The sequence below is a fragment of the Nanorana parkeri genome, unplaced genomic scaffold, assembly GCF_000935625.1.
Source record: "Nanorana parkeri isolate BGI_ZX_2015 unplaced genomic scaffold, ASM93562v1 scaffold903, whole genome shotgun sequence".
NCBI classification, from domain to species: domain Eukaryota; kingdom Metazoa; phylum Chordata; class Amphibia; order Anura; family Dicroglossidae; genus Nanorana; species Nanorana parkeri.
This window is the reverse complement of record NW_017307171.1, coordinates 532,454-551,605: the sequence shown is the minus strand read 5'-3', so window position 1 is coordinate 551,605 and position 19,152 is coordinate 532,454. Positions and strand designations below refer to the sequence as shown.

At 44.2% G+C, this 19,152-nt stretch overlaps 2 protein-coding genes across 4 annotated transcripts in view; both read right to left on the bottom strand.

Moving 5' to 3' along the window:
* The window catches only part of LARP1B (La ribonucleoprotein domain family member 1B), a 30,439-nt gene extending 22,488 nt beyond the window's left edge, over positions 1–7,951 (bottom strand). The window contains 2 exon segments of the mRNA XM_018565953.1: positions 7,411–7,502; positions 7,536–7,951. Coding sequence (XP_018421455.1) covers positions 7,411–7,502; positions 7,536–7,675 — 232 coding nt within the window. The 5' untranslated portion in view covers positions 7,676–7,951.
* A 4,211-nt stretch (positions 7,952–12,162) lies between these two features.
* ABHD18 (abhydrolase domain containing 18) overlaps positions 12,163–19,152 on the bottom strand; it is a 29,231-nt gene continuing 22,241 nt past the window's right edge. For 2 of the 3 annotated variants that reach the window (XM_018565955.1, XM_018565956.1), the window contains 6 exons: positions 18,444–18,582; positions 16,997–17,086; positions 16,428–16,529; positions 15,056–15,389; positions 13,687–13,849; positions 12,163–12,449 (listed from right to left, as the gene is read on the bottom strand). In XM_018565955.1, the coding sequence (XP_018421457.1) occupies positions 12,398–12,449; positions 13,687–13,849; positions 15,056–15,389; positions 16,428–16,529; positions 16,997–17,086; positions 18,444–18,582 (880 nt within the window). In that variant the 3' untranslated portion in view covers positions 12,163–12,397. The remainder of the gene's footprint in view (positions 12,450–13,686; positions 13,850–15,055; positions 15,390–16,427; positions 16,530–16,996; positions 17,087–18,443; positions 18,583–19,152) is intronic. The other variant, XM_018565957.1, reaches the window with a different exon arrangement.

Below are 19,152 nucleotides of genomic sequence, written 5' to 3'. Positions count from 1 at the left end.
GGGGGTGGCGGGAGAGGTCAACACCAACAGCCGGAGGAGCGGGGGGATCAGGTAAATAAAAGTGCTGTACATAATCCCATAGACCAGGGTTGGGCAAACTCCAGCCCTCCAGCTGTGGTGAAACGACAAAGTCTAACATGTCTCTGGGAGTCATGGATGTAACTGTCATTCTGGCAGTGCCTCATGGGACTTGTAGTTCCACAACATGCACGTATTTCAGGTCTTAAATGTTCTTGTCTACTGAAAACATTGCGTCAGAGTACGGTGCGGGGTCAGTGCAAGGGCTATTATTAATTCTTATTAGTATTCACATGCATGTATACAGATCAGAGTATAGACTAATACAGCTTTACAATGCAACAATAGCCCATTTATTTCAACCGATAGATGTCCTCAGGCGCTATATATAAATTATTGGAATTGTCTGATGGCCAGCACCATTTAACCAATTTCCTCTGAGCCCAGGTCGTTCTGGACCTAGCCCAGCCTCTGACTGGGCAGTAAAAGCTGAAGCAGCAGAATAATGAGCTCATCTCTGTCATTCTGCTTTCTCCTCCTATCAGAATGCTTCTTGTCAGCAAATAAACAGGTTGGCTTCCTGTACTGCTTCTTCCTCTCACACTCCAGTCCTGCTGTACAGGGATTGCCAGGGGCAGATACCAAGCCAAATACAGGTATTTACACTACTTGATTTTAAAAAAAGCAAAATGATGTCCGAATGACAACACAGCAGCTTTAATGAGTGTATTTTATACCGGTCTAGATTCTAGATTAAAAAAATATCAAAACCAAAAGAACAACCCTTAGATGTGATCTGCATTAGTTTTCTTTTACTCACATGTTGATCCTGCCAGAAATCCAGTGTCAGTGTATATTTCTGTGCTCTGAACTGAAATCTCAAAACACAGTTATTTCCTTTCCACCTGTGTTATAACGATGAGGAGAGGTGTTTGTAGTCCAAATCAGGAGAGCAAGCAACCTAAGGTGACAATGTTGTTCCTCTATTGATTCAGTGTGTGAGCATTGTCACCCTAGGACAAGACGGATGTTACTGGCAGGATCACCGGGTGAAAATAAAGAAACAAAAATACTTGAAAGAAGAATACTAACACATCTAACATAGTCCGTGTCTGCTGCAGCCGTAGCTGCTGGTGTGCCAAAGCCGCTGGCGAGCCCCCATTGGCCACCAAAGAGCCAGCACTGGCCACATTTATCACCAGGGATCCGGCACTGACCGCCAGAGAGCCCCCTGCATTGCTGTATAATGATTGTTGGGACTTTCAGTCCTCTATAGTTGGTGGTATTCTGCATTGCTGTGTAACAGATTACTGGGATTTGTAGTCCTTTCATCTGGAGTGTGATCTCAAGGGGAGCCATGCTGCAGCAAGGGTAAACCCAGTTTCTCGGTATCAAAAACAGTGCCCCAAGAGATTGGCTTCCTGGCCAATCAGGAAGATGACCCGCTGCCCAGCTTCCTGAATGACTGAAACACTGCATACTAGCTTCCTGATCAATGAGGAAGCCAGGTGGCAGGTCATGACCCACCACCCTTATTACTGATTGGTCAGGAAGCCAGGCTGACCGGCAGTGTCGCAAGGGTGCATGGAATCTCCCTCTGACCGGCAGCTACGGTATCGGAACATTTGGGAGAGTATGATTATTCGCCCAAATGCCCAGTTTACAGATACTAGTATTGGTGCATCCCTAAGTTTTACCGTTGGGGGGTCACCACAACTTGACAAACATTACCAAGGAGTCCCGGCCCTAGAAAAGGTTGAGAACCACTGTCCTAGACAAAACGCTGACTTGGTACTACAGCCTGGCTGCTGATTTAATGTCACTTTGAAAATACGCTTGAATACACGCTAAGGTTAAAGTACACAGGCTTTTCCTGTGCACACGACACGCTCCTAATGGATCCATTCAATGTAGACTTAGCAAACCTAGTTAGCAAATGTTGCCTGAAAAGATTTAGGGCTCATGGCCATAAAAAAAACGCAGCGGATCTGAATACAGGTATAGTGTTTTCCATGAGCTCATGCAGACAGCTGCATTAAGATCAGTAAACCTGCGCTGCGTTCAAATCCATAAAAGCAAAATGAATAAATCTTCATCCAAGAACAGAAAATGTACACACGCATGCATATAAATACCTGCACAGATGTGTACACTTAATGGTATGGCAAGGAAGCAGGATTTTACACATCTGAACACTGTACTGACGTTTATGGGTCTATATGCGGCTAAACAAAAGCAGTTCTTTGTTACTTTTTTTCTTTTTAAAACACAGGATTTTTCTGCCATCAAGATCATGCACATGAGGCCTAAGGCCTTAAAAGGAGAACTATGAGATGAGTGATTTCCACTCACCTCATAGTTCTAGCCGATCTGTGACAATGAGACTGTCACAGGTCGGCTCAGTAGATCGGGAGGTGAGCGAACATATACCAGGTTCGCTCACCTCTCGATCCTGTCACGGCTCTCTGCCGTGACAGGGGGAGGGGCTGGATTCCCCTCTCCCTGCTCCGATCTGCCAGCGCTGACTGGCGGAACGGACAGGGGAGGGGGCGGGTACAGCTGGCTCTGCCTCTAGATAGGCAGAGCCAGCTGTCACTCACACAGCTGGGCGGATCCCGTCATCTACGTCGACGGGACGTGGCGGCTGTGGCGTCTCAGTATACCGCAAGCTGTAGCTCGCGGTATACTGAGCTTAGGGTAACGGGAGGACGCTAGTTTGTGTCCTCCCGTTAACCTTGAACCGAGAACTATGGGGAAAAACACTGAACCTATAGTTCTCCTTTAATATGTAAACCCAAATACAAAAATGTAATATATTCCAGTTTACCAGTCACTTCATCTGGTGGCTCCATTAGCTTTCTTTTCACCTGGTGATCCAGCCAGTAACACACCTCCAGTCTTATGATGGCTGCACTCTATAGAGGAGTAATGGAGCCACCCTGGGACAGCGGCATTGTCACCCTGTGTGGAGGGTAGTATGAAAATCACTCGCCTCATAATTCTCCTTTAAGGATAAAGGTTTTAGATACAAGGTTCAATGGTTGGTCTAAACCCTCTGACACTTTTGCTGGACAGCTTGGCCTGTTAAAGAACGTTGAAAAATAACAAAACTTCAAAACAGATCACCACGTGAAAAAGGAAAAAAAAAAGCCTGAAAAAGAAAACAAATGCATCCACCACATCTAAGGACTGGTAAGCTGCAATATATGACATATTTGCTTTTTGACTTAGATACCCTTTCAATGTAACCTCATGGGAAGCTCACCTACTACACAGGACTAATTTTGAATGCTGAGAAATTCAACTACAAAGGACAAGTGCTGCCTACATGCTATGTTCTGTGCCATGTGCAGAAGCTGTCAAGTGTTTGGTGGACATTTTCATCTAGGTTATATCCTTATATTGTAAAGCACTGCGCAAACTGTTGGCGCTATATAAATCCTGTATAATAATAATAATTTAGCCTGCACTAAACAGATCTGTCAGGAAATGTGCACAAGGTCTAATAGGTTGGACTTGATGGACTAATGTCTTTATTCAACCTCAAATACTATGTAACTATGTACTTGTTACTAATCCTAAAGCTTCTCCTGGGGATACCTATCACTACAACCAATCTGTCTCACCCAGCCTATTATATTATCAGGACCTAGGAGGAGGTGCATGAGAGGCTGCCTTTCATTTACCGGTCTCCTATCAAGACATGTGAATGTTTGACATTGAGTGATCTGGGACACTTCTCAGCCATCAAGGCATCCTCAGTGGTAACGTTAGCATGCACAAGTGTCTAGGACCTAGGTGATAAGAAATAAACACAAGCATGAAGTGTATTGTTTCAATTTTACATAGGGAATCGATTTGTTGCTTGAGCTTTGTTAACAGAGATGGGTATCTAAAAAGGAATACGTTTCTGTTTTGAAGTGAACCTGTAGCCAGGCTATGGACATAAATAATGACATACTTAGAGGCAGAAAACAAGCTTTAAAACAACAAGTCCTCACTGACCTCTGTAACTGCATGCACTCTGGAGTAGTAAATCCTCAAGAATCATAACAGAGACTCTGAAGTCAGCTTGTAGTGGGTTTCTGAACAGCTGCAGCACATACTGTTTGTTTAGAATAGAAGGGTGCCAATGTTCTGCTGTCAGAGTAAAAAGGGGACATGAGCTGCTATTTCATTGCCTCTGTTGTGAACTTTGCAGAATTATTTCTCCACAGTGGCTACAGAAGTAATGAGAACTTGTTTTAAACCCTTGCCGACAGGTTCTCAATGCCAGGAGTCAGAGGGGGGCTTCCTAATCATGTGATCACAGTAATTAGCTGTCCCACCGGCTCCTGATTGTAATCGGTGACCAGAAGCGGATGGCGATCACAGTGTAATATATGCATTACACTGGAGGAAACGGGTAAAAGTAAACGTTCTTCTTCTTAAAGACACACTGCAAAATGGTTGCATCTTCCTAGTCCTTTACAAAGACACGGCCATGTTGCCGGTAATGGGCAAGGGGACAGTGTCTTTTTAAAGGTATGTCAAAATGTTATTGTGTATAGTCTGGCCACAGGTTTACATTAGAGCAACCAAGAGATGGTCGGCAGTATTTTTATTAGGGTTTTACCTGGTAGGAAAAGAAAAATCAATCCAGACATGCAAGCGATTTAAAGCTGAACTGCACACTGATTTAAAAAGACACAAAATGATTGCAAAACTGGTATTCATTAGCAAATCAGAACATGTATTTTTATATGCAACTAGTGTAAGTAGTTGAATTTAACTACAATCAAGCTCTTCTAATCCCCTGTACTCTGTCTGGAAAAGGAAGGGGCTGGAATGGGAGCCAATCAGGCGTGCTGCATGCAAATGTGTTAAGGGACATTCAGAGTGAACAAAGGGGTGGTCTCATTGGTATGCCACTGCTCTTTCACTGTCCAATCAGCAGACTTGGGACGGGGAGCAGGCACCACTGTATTCCTTACATTTAAGAGCTTGTTTATATGTGTGCCAAGAATTTCAAAGTGGTTAAAACGTTGCTAAACACTCAACTTATGTTTATGGTAAATTACTAAGCATTTTTTCTTTCTTAAGGCTGGTACTTTGTACTGGTTGGCAGCAATACTGTCTGGCACTGGAACTGACTATAAGCACTGGTGTGGGTACGGACACAGCAAGTGGCTACAGGATCTGCTCTGTATTCTCCCTCTGTCATTTACCAGAATAGGAACCTCCAGTGTCTCTTCTCGTAAAATCACCAAAAATACTTTTCAAACCCACCGTGACTGCTATAGTTGTGGTTACTTCTCGGCCTTTTGGCTAAGATCAAGTGTAGTATCTGTTCGTATCAGTCAAAGATGCACAGGTAGCCAATTGCCTGTGTAATTGTCTGAGTACTGGAGGAGGCTGCGGACCCCGGGTTAACGACTCTTCGTTAATGGGTGCGCTTGGTGTCGAGCCTCTGTAAGGTGCTCTAGACTCCTGATAATGGGCAGATCCGAAACTTGATCAAGGCTGGAGGGCTGGGGGCGGCAGAAGCCCGTGGTGTTGTGCCCCCTGGGGGTGGCATCCCAGGGGTGCTCAGAAAATCACAGGGTTAGGGTCCTACCCTCACTGACGCACTTGGTCACACACCACATTGCATTTTTCTGCACAACGCCTCTTGGACAGACCTTATGGCTAGTCCGGGGCAATTTTTTTGCACTCGGCCCCTAGGGCCTGTCAGCGTGGTGCACTGGCACTTATTATTTATTGCACTCTATGCACGATAGGCCTTTTTTTGGCATTGACCCACAGATGCTGACGGTGCAGGTTTCTTCAGGGCCTATTCCTGATGCTGGGAGGAGATTCTGTGCCTCCTATGGGGTTCTCTGTCTCCTCCCACCCAGGAGGGGGGTTTCTCTTCGGGAGATCCCCCCCTGCCTAGTACTGTGAGGGACCTGTTTCGGCAGGTCCCCGAAGGAAATGGGTCCACCGGCCTTCGGGTTGGTGGACCAACAGTCTCAACCCCTGTCAGGAGCCTTGCGCCCCGGGGGGTCGGGAAGTAGGTCCCTTCTTCGGAAGGACCTTGCACCCTTGTGCACGTTTTTGTGTGCTGTGATTTCACGGTTCACTTTTTTTGTTCACAGGGGGAAGTTTGTTTAGACGCACGTTCCACGGGCTTAAAAAAAAAAAAAAATACAGCACGCTTAGATTAAAATGAATAGCGGCAGTTGACAAGCAGAAAAGCCTCCCGAACACTGCATGTAGGGGTTTGTGCGGCTTGGTCCTCCTTCCCGCCTTCCTGGCGGCAGCTGATTGGGCCGGGAGGGGTGTGTGTCACTGACAGGGTTGCGCTGCTTGGGCAAATTCAGTTTACACTGCCCCTGTACATTCTGAGTGACATGCTACCGCAATGCCACACAATCGCACATGTGTTTACTGCGCTGACCACTTAAAAAAACAAAAATCCCTATAGTGCCTTGATAGGCGGTTGGGAGGCTTTAACAACATGGCTCCTTTGCCTTGTTTTCCCACACATGTGAACTTAGCACATGGATGGCGTCCATTCTGTGCACTGATCCCCTACTGATCTGTGCAGTACGAGATGAATATCAATTTTGTGACATCCGTGTCCGTTCAATTTCTTCCTCCATCTTGCAATGTAGGAAAAAACTGAGCTGTACAGACCCATATTGGGTTTATGGGGAGTCAAATGTAAGTGGGACATGTGTCAGTTTACATCCGATTACCTCTGATTGGTCGCAATCAGGTCCACGTAAACAAAACATTGTTTGTTTTTTTTCCAGATGATCGGCAGACCATTGGGCTTCCAATTAGTTGCGCCTGATAAACTGACAGCCTGATCTGATCAGAACACACAGGGTGAATGGGGCCTAACAGGGAAAGTGTAGTCCTCTCCCTGGCAGTGTTGTGTAAGGCCCCATTCACACTGTGCGATTCGCAAATCATGCGTTTGTCACGCGATATCGCGCAAATGCTTGCATTGAGCAAAAAATCCGCTCCAAAAAGGGTCCTGCTGTAGCGACACACGACCCGCGACAGCAGAACCCTTTGCCCCATTGAGATGCATTGAAGAGCGATATCGCGCGGTAAATAGCCGCGATATCGTGGGAATTACCGCGCGATAAATCACTCAATGTGAACGGGGCCTAAATCTTAGCACTGGGTGTACAGTAATACAAGTCCTTTGGCAGGTAAAAACTCATCATATCGATATTTCATTTATATATTTGGCTGTGTGCCTGGATTTTTGTGTTAGTACAATGCCAATCAAGTATAATCACCACTTGGGACGTCCTGCAAGCCATCAGAAAGCATGTTGGCGTTACCATATGTGTACAATGCAAAGCTGGAACATGATAGTATGGTAATACATGACAGCATGGCAATATAGTCACTTACCTGCATGCCCAGGAGCACCATGCACAGAGGTTACGTTGCCCTTCCTGGTCCAGGGGTTGACGCTTGGCACTGGGGCCTCAATGTCTTTCCTTGTCTCGGTGGCAGTGAACTGTGAAGGCCGGTTGGAGGATCCCTGCTGGTCATTCTCCTTGTTGCAGCACTGTTCTTGTGTTTTGTGTACCTGGGCCTTCTGGACCATAGAGTCCTGGGCTTCACTTTTCTCTGTATCCCTTAGAGCCGGTTGCTTGTGGACCTTAGCTGCCATCTTTGGCCCTCAAGGATTGGTGTATGGGGTGTGTACCAAGCAACAGTACTGGCTGCTGAGCTTGGGGTGTAGAAGATTCATGCAAGAGTGCTGAGACAGGGATCTACACGGAAAGAAACTTCTGCCAGGCTGGATATACTGATACAGAGTTGTGCATAGTCCACTGTTACCAATGCACTGACAGATGGCTACAGTGCAGCAGTGTGTGCAGGTGGAGGGGGGCCTGACTGCTGAGGATTCGGTGCTCGGGTTACAGGAACACAAACAAGGACTGCACACAGCACAGGAAGCACTACGATCAGCACCCAGTACACACACTATGCACCCACTCAACCAGAACCAACCCCGACCACGAAGTCTTACAGCTTGTCACCCGAGGGAGTCACCATCGGCCGATCTATGCGCATGACCGCAAGGTGGACATATGTATTCCTCTATTACTCGTCACCCACTAGGTGTCCGAAGCGCGTTCACGATGCAGATCAAACACGGGAGCGTTTATTTACTTACAAACCGCGCACGTCCACGTGCCCCGCCCATTCCGGGGGCGCGCATTGCTTATTTGAGAACGGTCGGAGGCGCGCATGCGCACAGCTGTCATGGCAGCTGTCAGTCTGCGGGGAGGGGAGCTCGCTCCGCCCCTGTGTAATGGGATGACCCCTCTGACAGCTCCAAAGTTATGAGCGACTTCTGTGCTGCCTATATTTGTCTCCCTGTGGTTCTAGCCTTCTGGCTATCAGATGAAAGAGGAAACCAGGAAGGCTTTTATCCCCGACTTTGCTACTGTAACAAATAGGATCAGGGTGTTATTCATTTAGAAGAAAAGTTTGATCTGGAATCAGCTAAAGAGAAAATGCCAAAAAAGTGTATGTCTCTTCTTCTACTGTCTACTGTATAAAAAGGTAGAAGGATTGGAACTCCACTACCATTTTACTGCTGTCTGGAGGTTCCATTACAAAGATTTACCTTTAGATCTACCAACAACTATGTAGTGCAAGTGACTGACTGGATACTGATTAGATAGATTAGTTGATAATCCTGTATAATAATATTTAATCGTTTTTGGTAAATCTAAAGCTGTACAAAGATAGCATGCTGGCGGCTGGATCGTCAGGGGGCGTGGTGGATGCCGAACTGCGCTGTCAGCAGCTTTGCCCGGTGTCCCGCCCAGCCCAGTGACATCACTGGTTGCCCGGAGCTCCTTGCAACAGGTGATATCAATGAGGCGGGCAAGAAGCCCCACTGCAGAGCATCAGAGGTTGCCAAGAACTCTTAGCAACCTGGGAAGCTGTGACTGCCCCCCCACTCGGCCTGCACCCCAATATGATACCGTCTCCAGCTGCCTCATTATAGGGACAGCCTTGCTTAGGTCCCATTCACACTTGTGATTAGGGCTACACAACGAATTCCAGCAGCAAAAATCAGCGGATTCTTATGGCTGGAATCACGGGGGTGTACCGCACCCAGGAACAAAGATCTCACCCAAACCCCAACTGATAGCTGGATGTGCGAACAGCTGAGGCCGGTGCAGCCTGTCATTGCTTCGTATCTGGCCACAGCTATTCACAGACACCGGTGATTACAGCCGCAAAATATCTGCTGATTGGTGCCACTGAAACTTGGAATGTAGCCCTAATTAAAAGGGTGAATAGGGCCTCACTTCCTGTCCATCTGACAATGGTTTCACCAGACAGGAAGTGAGAGGAAATTTGCAACAGGGACACCGACAGAAATACAGATGTGACAGGGTTTCGAGCCAATATAGAAAAGCAGTTTTATTTCTGTCTGTTTTGTAGTTGGAGAGTTCTCACTTCCTGTTTTGTAAAATGTCAGCAGGACAGGAAGTGAGGTGAAATCTCTCTAATAGAGCCCCGACAGTAAAAGCCCTCATTCCAGATTAACCCTTTCTAGGTCATCTATATTTTGATTCTTCAATCTTATTGTTTTATTTTCACCAGCTGGCAGCAAATTGTGAAAAGTATACTTTCAGGCAAGATTATCAGGTATTTTTTTGTACTTGCTGAAAAGGTTCTCAGCCTGGAAAAATCCCGCGATCGTACGATTATCGTAAGGTGTGTGGAAGCCGTGCGACCTCTACTACTGTAAGGTCGCACGACTTTAAACCTACGGACATGTTCGAAAACCCGCCGAGCATCGTACGATGTTCGGTGGGTTTGTGGAATGTCCGTACGATAACAGCCGTACGGGCCGGTGTGCGCAAGCGCACACTGCCCGTTCGGCATTGCGGTCATCGGAAGCCCGCCCCTAAGGGGGCGTGGCTTGCGATCATGGCAAGTACGATCTACCTATGCAAGATAGGCAGATCGTACGTTTTTTAAATTACCTTACAACCATCGCAAGACAAAAGTCTTGCGATGGTTGTAAGGTGTGTGCCCAGCCTTACAATCAGTATTTGCACAGGCGTAGGTTCTGATGGTCGTATGTCACTGAGGCACCAATCACTGCCTTGTGGGAAACAAAGTGTTCAGTTATTTTAGTGGCTCCAATGGCATACTGGAGAGGTGGGTAGTACTGTGAAGGTGGGCATCATCAATGTTAGTTTGGTTTAGTTATTATATTTTTCCTTTTACTATTCACACATATTTTTAGTTAAAGCGGATCTTTATCCCCTTTCACTAAAAATCACATCAGCATACATCTCTGGATGCTGATTTAAAATCATTGTACATTCATTAGTTAAACAAACATGTTTTTCATTTACTTACAAATAGAGTTAATCTACTTCCTGGTCCAATTCTGGCACAAATGATGTAATGTGCCCAAGCATTTCATCCTGGGAAGGTTACAGCAGCAGAGCATTGCTGGGAAATCTCATCTGTAATCTCACAAGATCTCAGGGAAAGGCATTTTTCTCCCCTGAGATGATGTGCATGGTCACATGTCCTAGTCACATGTGTTAGAAATGCAGGAAGTAAAAGGGAGATATAATAATCTGCCCTTAGTAAAAATGGCCACTGTCAGAAGACTGGGGAAGAAGCGGGAAAGAAGGTATGCAAGGAAAACAAAGCCGGCAATTATCTAGAAGTATGTGTCTGTAGATTGTCATTACTAAACATTTCTAAAGGTGTGTTTGTTGTCATTTTAAAGATATGGGTAAAGTTCCTCTTTAATGCACAAATACCCATCAAAGATTTTATTTTGCGTTACTGTCCAGCTGGGACTGTGAGAAAGCAAACAGCAGTCAGAGCCAGAGAAGGAGTTTGTTCCTGCAACATTTCCGTCAGGCCTTTGATCTCTAGACTGGAAGTTAGACTAGGCAATGTTTTTTAGATGTGGCAGCATCTTAGCAAAGTTTTAACCCCGTGATTACCAATGCAGCAATGCTGTCAAATCAACCATCAAACATGTAAATCACAAATATAGGAGCTTGATATTGCTGGCCACCTTCTAAAAATGCTAGTTCCCTCGAGGTTATGCCGAACTATGGGTTTTAGTACTGACCGGGTCACTGATGTGAAACCAGTATAGAAATCAGGAAAGTCAGAGAAAAGTTAGTCCTCATTTACATACTTGTTTTGGGTCACTGACAAAGTTTTGAAGCATGAAGGTCTATATGACAGCCAACTAAAATTTGTTGGAGTTTAGCAATCTGTCACGTAACTGTGAGACCCCATTCACACCAGGGCGACAGTGTTTCAGCGTGCTTTACGCATGCTTTTTTTATGTGCCTATCAGCGTATTTTACAGGCTTTTTGTGTTCATAAGCAATATCGTTTAAGGCGCGTTTTCGAGTTGTCCAATGATCGGTGCGTTTCCATTGAAGTCTATGGAGCAAAACGGGCTGATAAGTGCCACAAAAGAAGCTCAAGGACTATTTCAAACACCAGGCGTATTTTTACGCGCGATTCAGGATGTTTGTGAGAACGGCTCCCAAAGGGATACATGGGCTTTTATGTTGCATGCATTTCTGTGGGGACAAAAAACATGCAACGAAATGCCCTGGTGTGAACGGGGCCTTAGTCTCAGAAGCCTATGATACAGCAGCCATTCTAAGACTATTAGACCCCTATACAGGTGACGTTACTGCTTCATGTGAGGCTTCTGAACCAGGTGCCAAAGTTGGTGACAGATAACTAGCCTTTAAATTGAAAAAAGAGGACATGTTTTTACAAAGAATACGTAGTCTCACTTCATAAAGATATATTACCAAATATACACATTTTTTTATTCATCAAGATTAGGTACTCCATTAATTAGTGAGCAAAGGCATGTTGACATGATTTTGGTATGAAGTATCCTCCTGACCATCAAATCACTTACATTCAATTAGGTTAGAGTGCAAAACTGTTACATTTGATCTTCCGTAATTTGAAATCATTAAACATTGAAGGCAGTTAAAAAATGGGTATAAAATGCTAAAAATGATTAAAGTACAAATCTTCAACTCATTGCATGTCTTCACACAGAACAAGGTCAAGAAAGAAGGTCTAACAGTAATCCAAAGGACTCTTTACCATCATAGAAAATATGATCGCTTCCCTCAAAGAAAGAAGAAACACTGTCAACAGAAAAACCTCAACACATCCTTTGGTAAGCATGAAGAGCTTTACAGAGGCAGCTACTCCATGCTTTGCAGCACCATACTGGAGACTGTGGTGATATTTTCCCTTAAGCTCTGCATTTGTGCTTATTACAGATAATGAAGCAGTCTGTTAAGGACGGAATGGACGTGGACACACCAAAGAAAGTCCGCACACGTAATCACATAGGATACTTCTGAAGAAACCGATTAAAGGCATCATAGATGGCTTTCCTAGAAAGAAAAAAAAAAATGAACATGAACTATATTTATCAGACAAATTGTATGTATGGCCACGTTTTGGATAGATTATGGAATGGGTTTTTGCTGTGAATCACTAGAAAGATACTGATTACTTCCTGTTCCATAGACCTAAGATAATGTGCAATGGCAAATTACCTTAGAGAATAATGGCAGTCTCCATCTGCTCCCTTGCACATGTGGTTGTTTCCCATCACAGGGAAGCGCTCAGGTTTAAATTAAACCAGGCTGAACCTGAGCTGCTCCGAACACGGAAGGAAGCTCCTTCTGCTTCTGTCCAAGCAGTTCTGGCTGGGGATTTCCCCTCCTGCAGCTGCAGGTAAGTAAAGGAGATGGAAGCTGCAATGTCATTTGACCTTATATGGCCACAAGGTAAATGATGTCAGCACAAGCAACCCCCGTTTGTTTATGTGCAGCTGCACAGTGAGGAATGCCCCGGCCCACAGTTGATTGTTGGTGGTCCAATGTTACTTTCAGGTTCTGACCAGTTTTGGTTGGAGCTGTGTGAGGCCTCCAACACTACACTGTTCACATCTGTGTATCTCACACATGCGGACTATACTAATAAGAAATTCCATTATGATCAGCAAGTGAAAGTTTTTTCCAAAGTTAATCCATTTTGTAAAGGTTATGATTAAATATGCAGTGTATTATAAAGTAAATGCATCGTATTGTCTGGTTGTGTAGACAGGCTACACCCTAAAGAAAACAACTTTTCTACTCCTTAGGGCAGCTTTAAACAGGCTAATCCTCGGCCTTTGAAAAATGATGCTCTTCTCAAGGACCCCCAGGCCATGTACTGTCCATGATGTATAGACTGCTTACTACTAGATGGAATGACCACTTGCCACGGTACGTCGAGTTGTGGCACCAGGAGCTAGGCTATTCCTTGGATTGGGACACTGCATTCTTCTTTATTCATAAATCTTTGGTCTCCGCCTCCGCCCAAGAGAAAAATTATAAAATAGTGGCTCGATAGTATCGGGATCCAGTTACTCTTCACCGTATATTTCCATCCTCCTCTGAGGTTTGTTGGAGATGCAGATGTACTCTAGGTACCTACCTTCATATTTGGTGGGATTGTCCTGTACTTCTCATTGAGAAGGTAGAAGGAAATACTAAATTGCACATGTGCCACAATTGTGCATTGGTCAAGTTACATGAGACAACAACAATAAGAAACAAAACAGATGGTCATGAACACGAATACCTGAAAAGCCCTTGTTTGAAGAGGTAGGCACTGACATGGCCGCCTTCTATATATCGGATCTCACAACCGGGCCAGATTTCTAGAAGGCTGCGTACACCGACCCTTGGGACATATGCATCCTCCTTGGCTTGCACAACTATAACTAAGCTGGGGTCCATTGGTACTAAATAAGACAAAATTATATATCCTTTATTACTTATACTCCAAAACAAAGAACAAAACATTTTTTGTTTTACACCGTTAACTTTAGATGAACACTGCTAAATACAAAGCTGGAGTAAATATAAAGATTTTGTTTTTTATATTGTTCATCCATACTTGTGACTCAAGCATCCTTGCCAAACAGCACGGGCAGGTTCATCTGTACACTAGTAGCAGCAGAGATTGGTCACCCCCAGCTGCCGACTGGATACCTAAAGCTAAACTCAGGGCTAAACAAATATTGTCTAAATACAAGGGCCATGTGTATTCCTACTTGAATCTTGGTATTTTGTATGTATTTCTTCTAGCTTTGTGCAGGTATCCAGTATGGAAACTCCCCTGTACAGGATTTCCTGTAATAAAGACCAGTCAATGCTCCTCTCTCTCCTTGTGTATGACGACTGGTCTTGTATCCAATCAATCCTCCTGTAGTTTACTTTAGACAGCCTTTAGTGCTCTGCTGTCTGCACAGCCGATGTGTGGCATAAGGTGCCCATACACTGCACGATTCTTGTACGAGAATCCCGCGATCATACGAGAATCGGGCAGTGTATGGAAGGCGTGCGACCGTTTCTACTGTACGGTCGCACGTCTTCCATCGAACAAGCAGGCTGGAAAACCCACCGGGAATCGTACGATTCTCGGCGAGTTAGTGGCCTGCTTGTTCGACAACTGCCGAACTGGCCGGTGTGCAACAAGGAATACATCTAAAAGAATGCTTTTGTGAATGTAGTTCTGTTTTAAGAAGTAGCAGCACATTGATTAGCTAATCACAAGTGCAGCATTGCAATCAAGCAGCATGACTGTCTCCTTTGTGCTGGCCTTCCTTCGACCCATCTGTGTTCTGTGTAGGTACATATCAAGGCAAATTTGCACACTTGGGGGAGTTGGTTAATTTTTTTTTTTTTAATTTGTAAATATGTGCCTGGTGTTCAACTTTACAATTAAAACAGGTGTGTGTAGAATATTGGTCATAAAAAGACCCTTGCTATAACTATTCCATCTAACAGTGTATTTACGCATGCATGTTAATGGTAAGCTAATTTACCATGCTGTGGCATTCATGTCAGTGGTGAATAGAAATGACTTTAGTTACATTTGGGCACAGCACAGGACAGGGAATGAAAGTGAGAATATTCAGGACGATGTGGGAGTGCATAGTCCATACCTGAGAAGTTGCCTACATGTGTGCACTCATCCATGACACCTTTCATAAATAACCAAGATTCCCTCTGCAGGGCTTCACTCCTCTTTGTGTCTTCCGTCTTTTGGGGGTTGCGGAAACCAGCACTCATTGCCTGTCCAATATATGACACTTTAGAGTCACCCTGAAACATAATGTCCTTTTCTCTGCTACTTCCTGCTTGAAGAGCATCAGGAGATGACGGCTCCCTGGTGCTGTTAAGGCGGAAAAGTTTGGCAGCAAGTTTTAAATGGGTCAGACTGTCAACACTTCTTGGGGAGTTTTTAACAAAGTCCTGCCCCATCTTGAAAGAATCTGCCTAAAATGAAGAAGAAATTCTCAGAATAACATTAACATGTGCATAAACAATACAGTTTACCAGTTACAAATCTTGGACATACAAATAAAAAAGATAGGAGCAGTTAGTGTGTGAAATAATCCTTCAAAACGGTGTTTACAGCTTCAATCATAAACGCATCTTAACATCGTTCTTACAGTGCACTTTTTTTCAAGCTTATGTGCACATCAAAAGCTTTTGATCAAAGTCTTTTAATACCTTGATGAATGCACAGCACCATGTTTGACTTCTGTCCACACTTCAGTTGTCCAGCTATCAGGATTGGAAACTGCTGGCCATTTACTACTGACATCATTCAACTCATGGTGTCACTCAGCTTTCCTTGTGCTGCCTACATCTTTGCCAGCATCTGAGCACATAGGGAGGGTTCCCCAGTCAGGCGTTTTGCAATCACAACACACAGATAGCATGGTGTTGCTGGTAAATGGCCGGGAGTTTTCAATGCTGATTGCTGGACAATTGGAACGCGGACAGAAGTCAAACATGGTGCTATGCATTTGTCAAGTTACATGTCAAGGGTAAACTTCCACTTTAAAACATTTAAAAAAAAAAAGGTAATGTGGTCATGGATTTTTTTTCAATTACTTTTGTTGGGGTATTAAGAAGCATCATCCACATGTCTCCTGGGCTAAATGTAACCAGCATCAGTTGCATTCTGGGCAAGCCATCCTGCAAGTTCTCCATGAGTGGTTATATTCTATACCCAGGATGAAGACAAGCATGGTGGACAAAGAAGTGGACGTAAACAATACAGGTACATGGTAGAGCCCAGATTGTGACTGTATACAGAATAATCTCCCAAACACTCACTTCTTCACCCTTAAGTGCATACCACAGTTACAAGCAGAATTTACAAAGTTACACAGTTCCAGCAATATTAAAGAACAGCATAACTGTTGCAATCAGCTTTTTTTTAAATGTAATTGAGTTAATACAGGTCATTGGTCTTTGCAGTCTTGCTGTGATGCACCTAAGGAACTGTTCAGATTGTTTACCTACCCCACAGTATTCAAGCAAGTGCAAGATCTCATCCTCATATACTGTCTGTGTAAAGTATTGTTTCTCCAGCTCTCTCCAGTTTACAGCTTTGCTTAGAACGCCCTAAGAGGAAAACATCAAGAAAATGTAAGCAATTTATTTTAAAAACATCCTATTAGGACAATTAAGATTATTTGTAAATTACAGTTATAGGGGTAAGAAACAAACCATCAATGTACCTAAAAGGCATACCCAAATTTTTGTAAATTAAAGAAAACACACATACCACAGAAAAGCCTATCAACCCTTCAGTTAGGAGGTAGTTCCCTAAAGCATACAGCAGAACTAGTCTGGCACAACACAAGACCCAGAAACCCACACATTTTAATGGGCTTCGGTGTAAAGACCTGTGTTTGCATTATTTTAAGTTCATAGGATGGCAGCATGTACAGTAGTTGAAACCAATCAGTTGATTCAAGGAAGGAGACTCCGCCACTGGAGTACTTCCTAAGCTAAGAGATTTTGAACTTTTTAGGGAAAAAAAAAAAAAGGGAAAATGTTTTAAATACAAGCAACAGATGTGAACTCACCGTTGTGAAGACCCCAGAGGCGGTTGACCAGGAAAGACATGGGACCAGAGGAATTGGTTTCGGCCAGTTAGTCACTGCCAGTGAAGCCATCTGAAAACACACAGATCAATATCTTTAGCCTACTACACTGGCTAATTATCTTAAAGTGACCCTAAACTCAGGAGTTAAATATTAAAAAGACATGGTGTACTAGAACTTAAATACAAATTAGTAAACTAAACATGAGATTGTGGTCCATCACAGGAGTGAGCTTGGAGTGATGGTTACATGGCAACACACACAGGGACCATGGGGAACAAAAGTAGCCACCCTCCAGAAGGAAGGACCGTGTCAGCACCAATTCAGAGATGATTTGAGAATCTACAGCTGAGTGATGTACAAATAAGATACATTTTTGTTACTAGTTAAAGGTACTTGAATGCCTTTTTAAGATTTAACTCCAGAGTATAGTGTCACTTTAAAAATAATAATGGTGACGCCTGACATATAAAACACTAACTGTTGAAAGCACACAGCGGCGCAGTAAATATAACAGAAAAGGAAAGTTTATAAATTCCTGCAAAACAAGCCCACAATCTACAAACTGTCCTAGAAAATTTGGAAGAAGAAAGATATATTATAGTTCACTAAAATACAGTAAAAAACAGAAACACTGAGATATGGTTTACATTGTAAAGTAGATATTGCTGCTCTGGTAGATGCCACACTCTTAAAATTACCCATAATCTCCTTATTCCAAGTCTGGCCACCTGCTGTGGCCATTATAAATGGCTTGGACATTTATGTTGGGTTTGTCACTATGGGGAATACAGCAGGAGTAAGGCTGGCCATACACTGCTCTCATAAGAACTCAGGCAAAATTCAACCAATGTGTGGCCCCATTGGCACACCTCCATTTGACAAAAGTCTATATGTTCCTTGACTTTTGTTGAAGGAGTCGGTCGGAAAATTCTGGACCAAATAGTTATTGCAGCCAACCAGTTGCAGTCACTGGTCAAAATTTTGCACAGCGGCACACCTGCTCCTGTCAGAATACGATAGCCGGGTGGAGCTTCATCCATGCTGTTTCGAGTGGATTATATAACTGAGCCTTTAGTGTATGGCCAGCTTAAGACCAAGACTCTATGGCAGAGAGGGTACTGACCTGAGAGCTACAGCAAGGACATATCAATACTGGAGTTCCAAATAGGTATGAAAGCCAGGAAAACTAGCGGCTGATTCAGAGCACTAGCCTTAACTCCCATCATTATTTTAATGTGAACCAAACATGCAAGTGAACAAAGCTTCACCAAAGAGCCAGACATGTAAATACAATAGCAGAGAGAGAACATCAAATGGCGTGCAATCCTCTGATCAGACCAGAAAAACCAGTCAGCAATATTTCCCAAATAAATGTTAACAGCAGGATTTATTAGAAACCCCAAACTAAAAACACATGAAAACTTACATGTCCTCCCATTGAAATCCCAGTCATGCCCAAAGGACCATACCCTTCTCTCTCCAGCCAGTGCAGAAGGGCAGCAGACTCTAACACCAATGCACCACCCATAACAAACAAATCGGAAACATTCTTAAGGCTTGATCTCCTTAAATACAGAGAAGAAATTGTCTAAGTGTCATGCAAAATTACAGTTTTTTTGTTTGCAGACAATGTAATACTTGAGTTATGCTAGTAATGCAATGAGATGACTGACAGTTGTAAATGTAAGCTGTCTAAAAAAACAAAGGCAAAATGAAGAACCAATCCAACTATTAAAGGAAAACTATGGGGTTAAGGCTTTTCCCCATAGTTCTCCTTAGGGTAACGGGAGGACACAAACTAGCGTCCTCCCATCACCCTAGGCTCAGTATACCGCGAGCTGTAGCTTGCGGTATACCGCGAGCTGCTGCTCGCGGTATACTGAGGCGCCGCAGCTGAAGCGGATCCCAACAATTGTGCCGGGATCCGCCCAGCTGCGTGACTGACAGCTGGCTCTGCCTATCTAGAGGCAGAGCCAGCTGTACCCGCCCCCTTCCCCGTCCGTTCCGCCAGTCAGCGCTGGCAGATCGGAGCGGGGGAATCCAGCCCCTCCCCTGTCACGGCAGAGAGCCACGACAGGATCGAGAGGTGAGCGAACGCCGGTATGTGTTCGCTCACCTCCCGATCTACTGAGCCG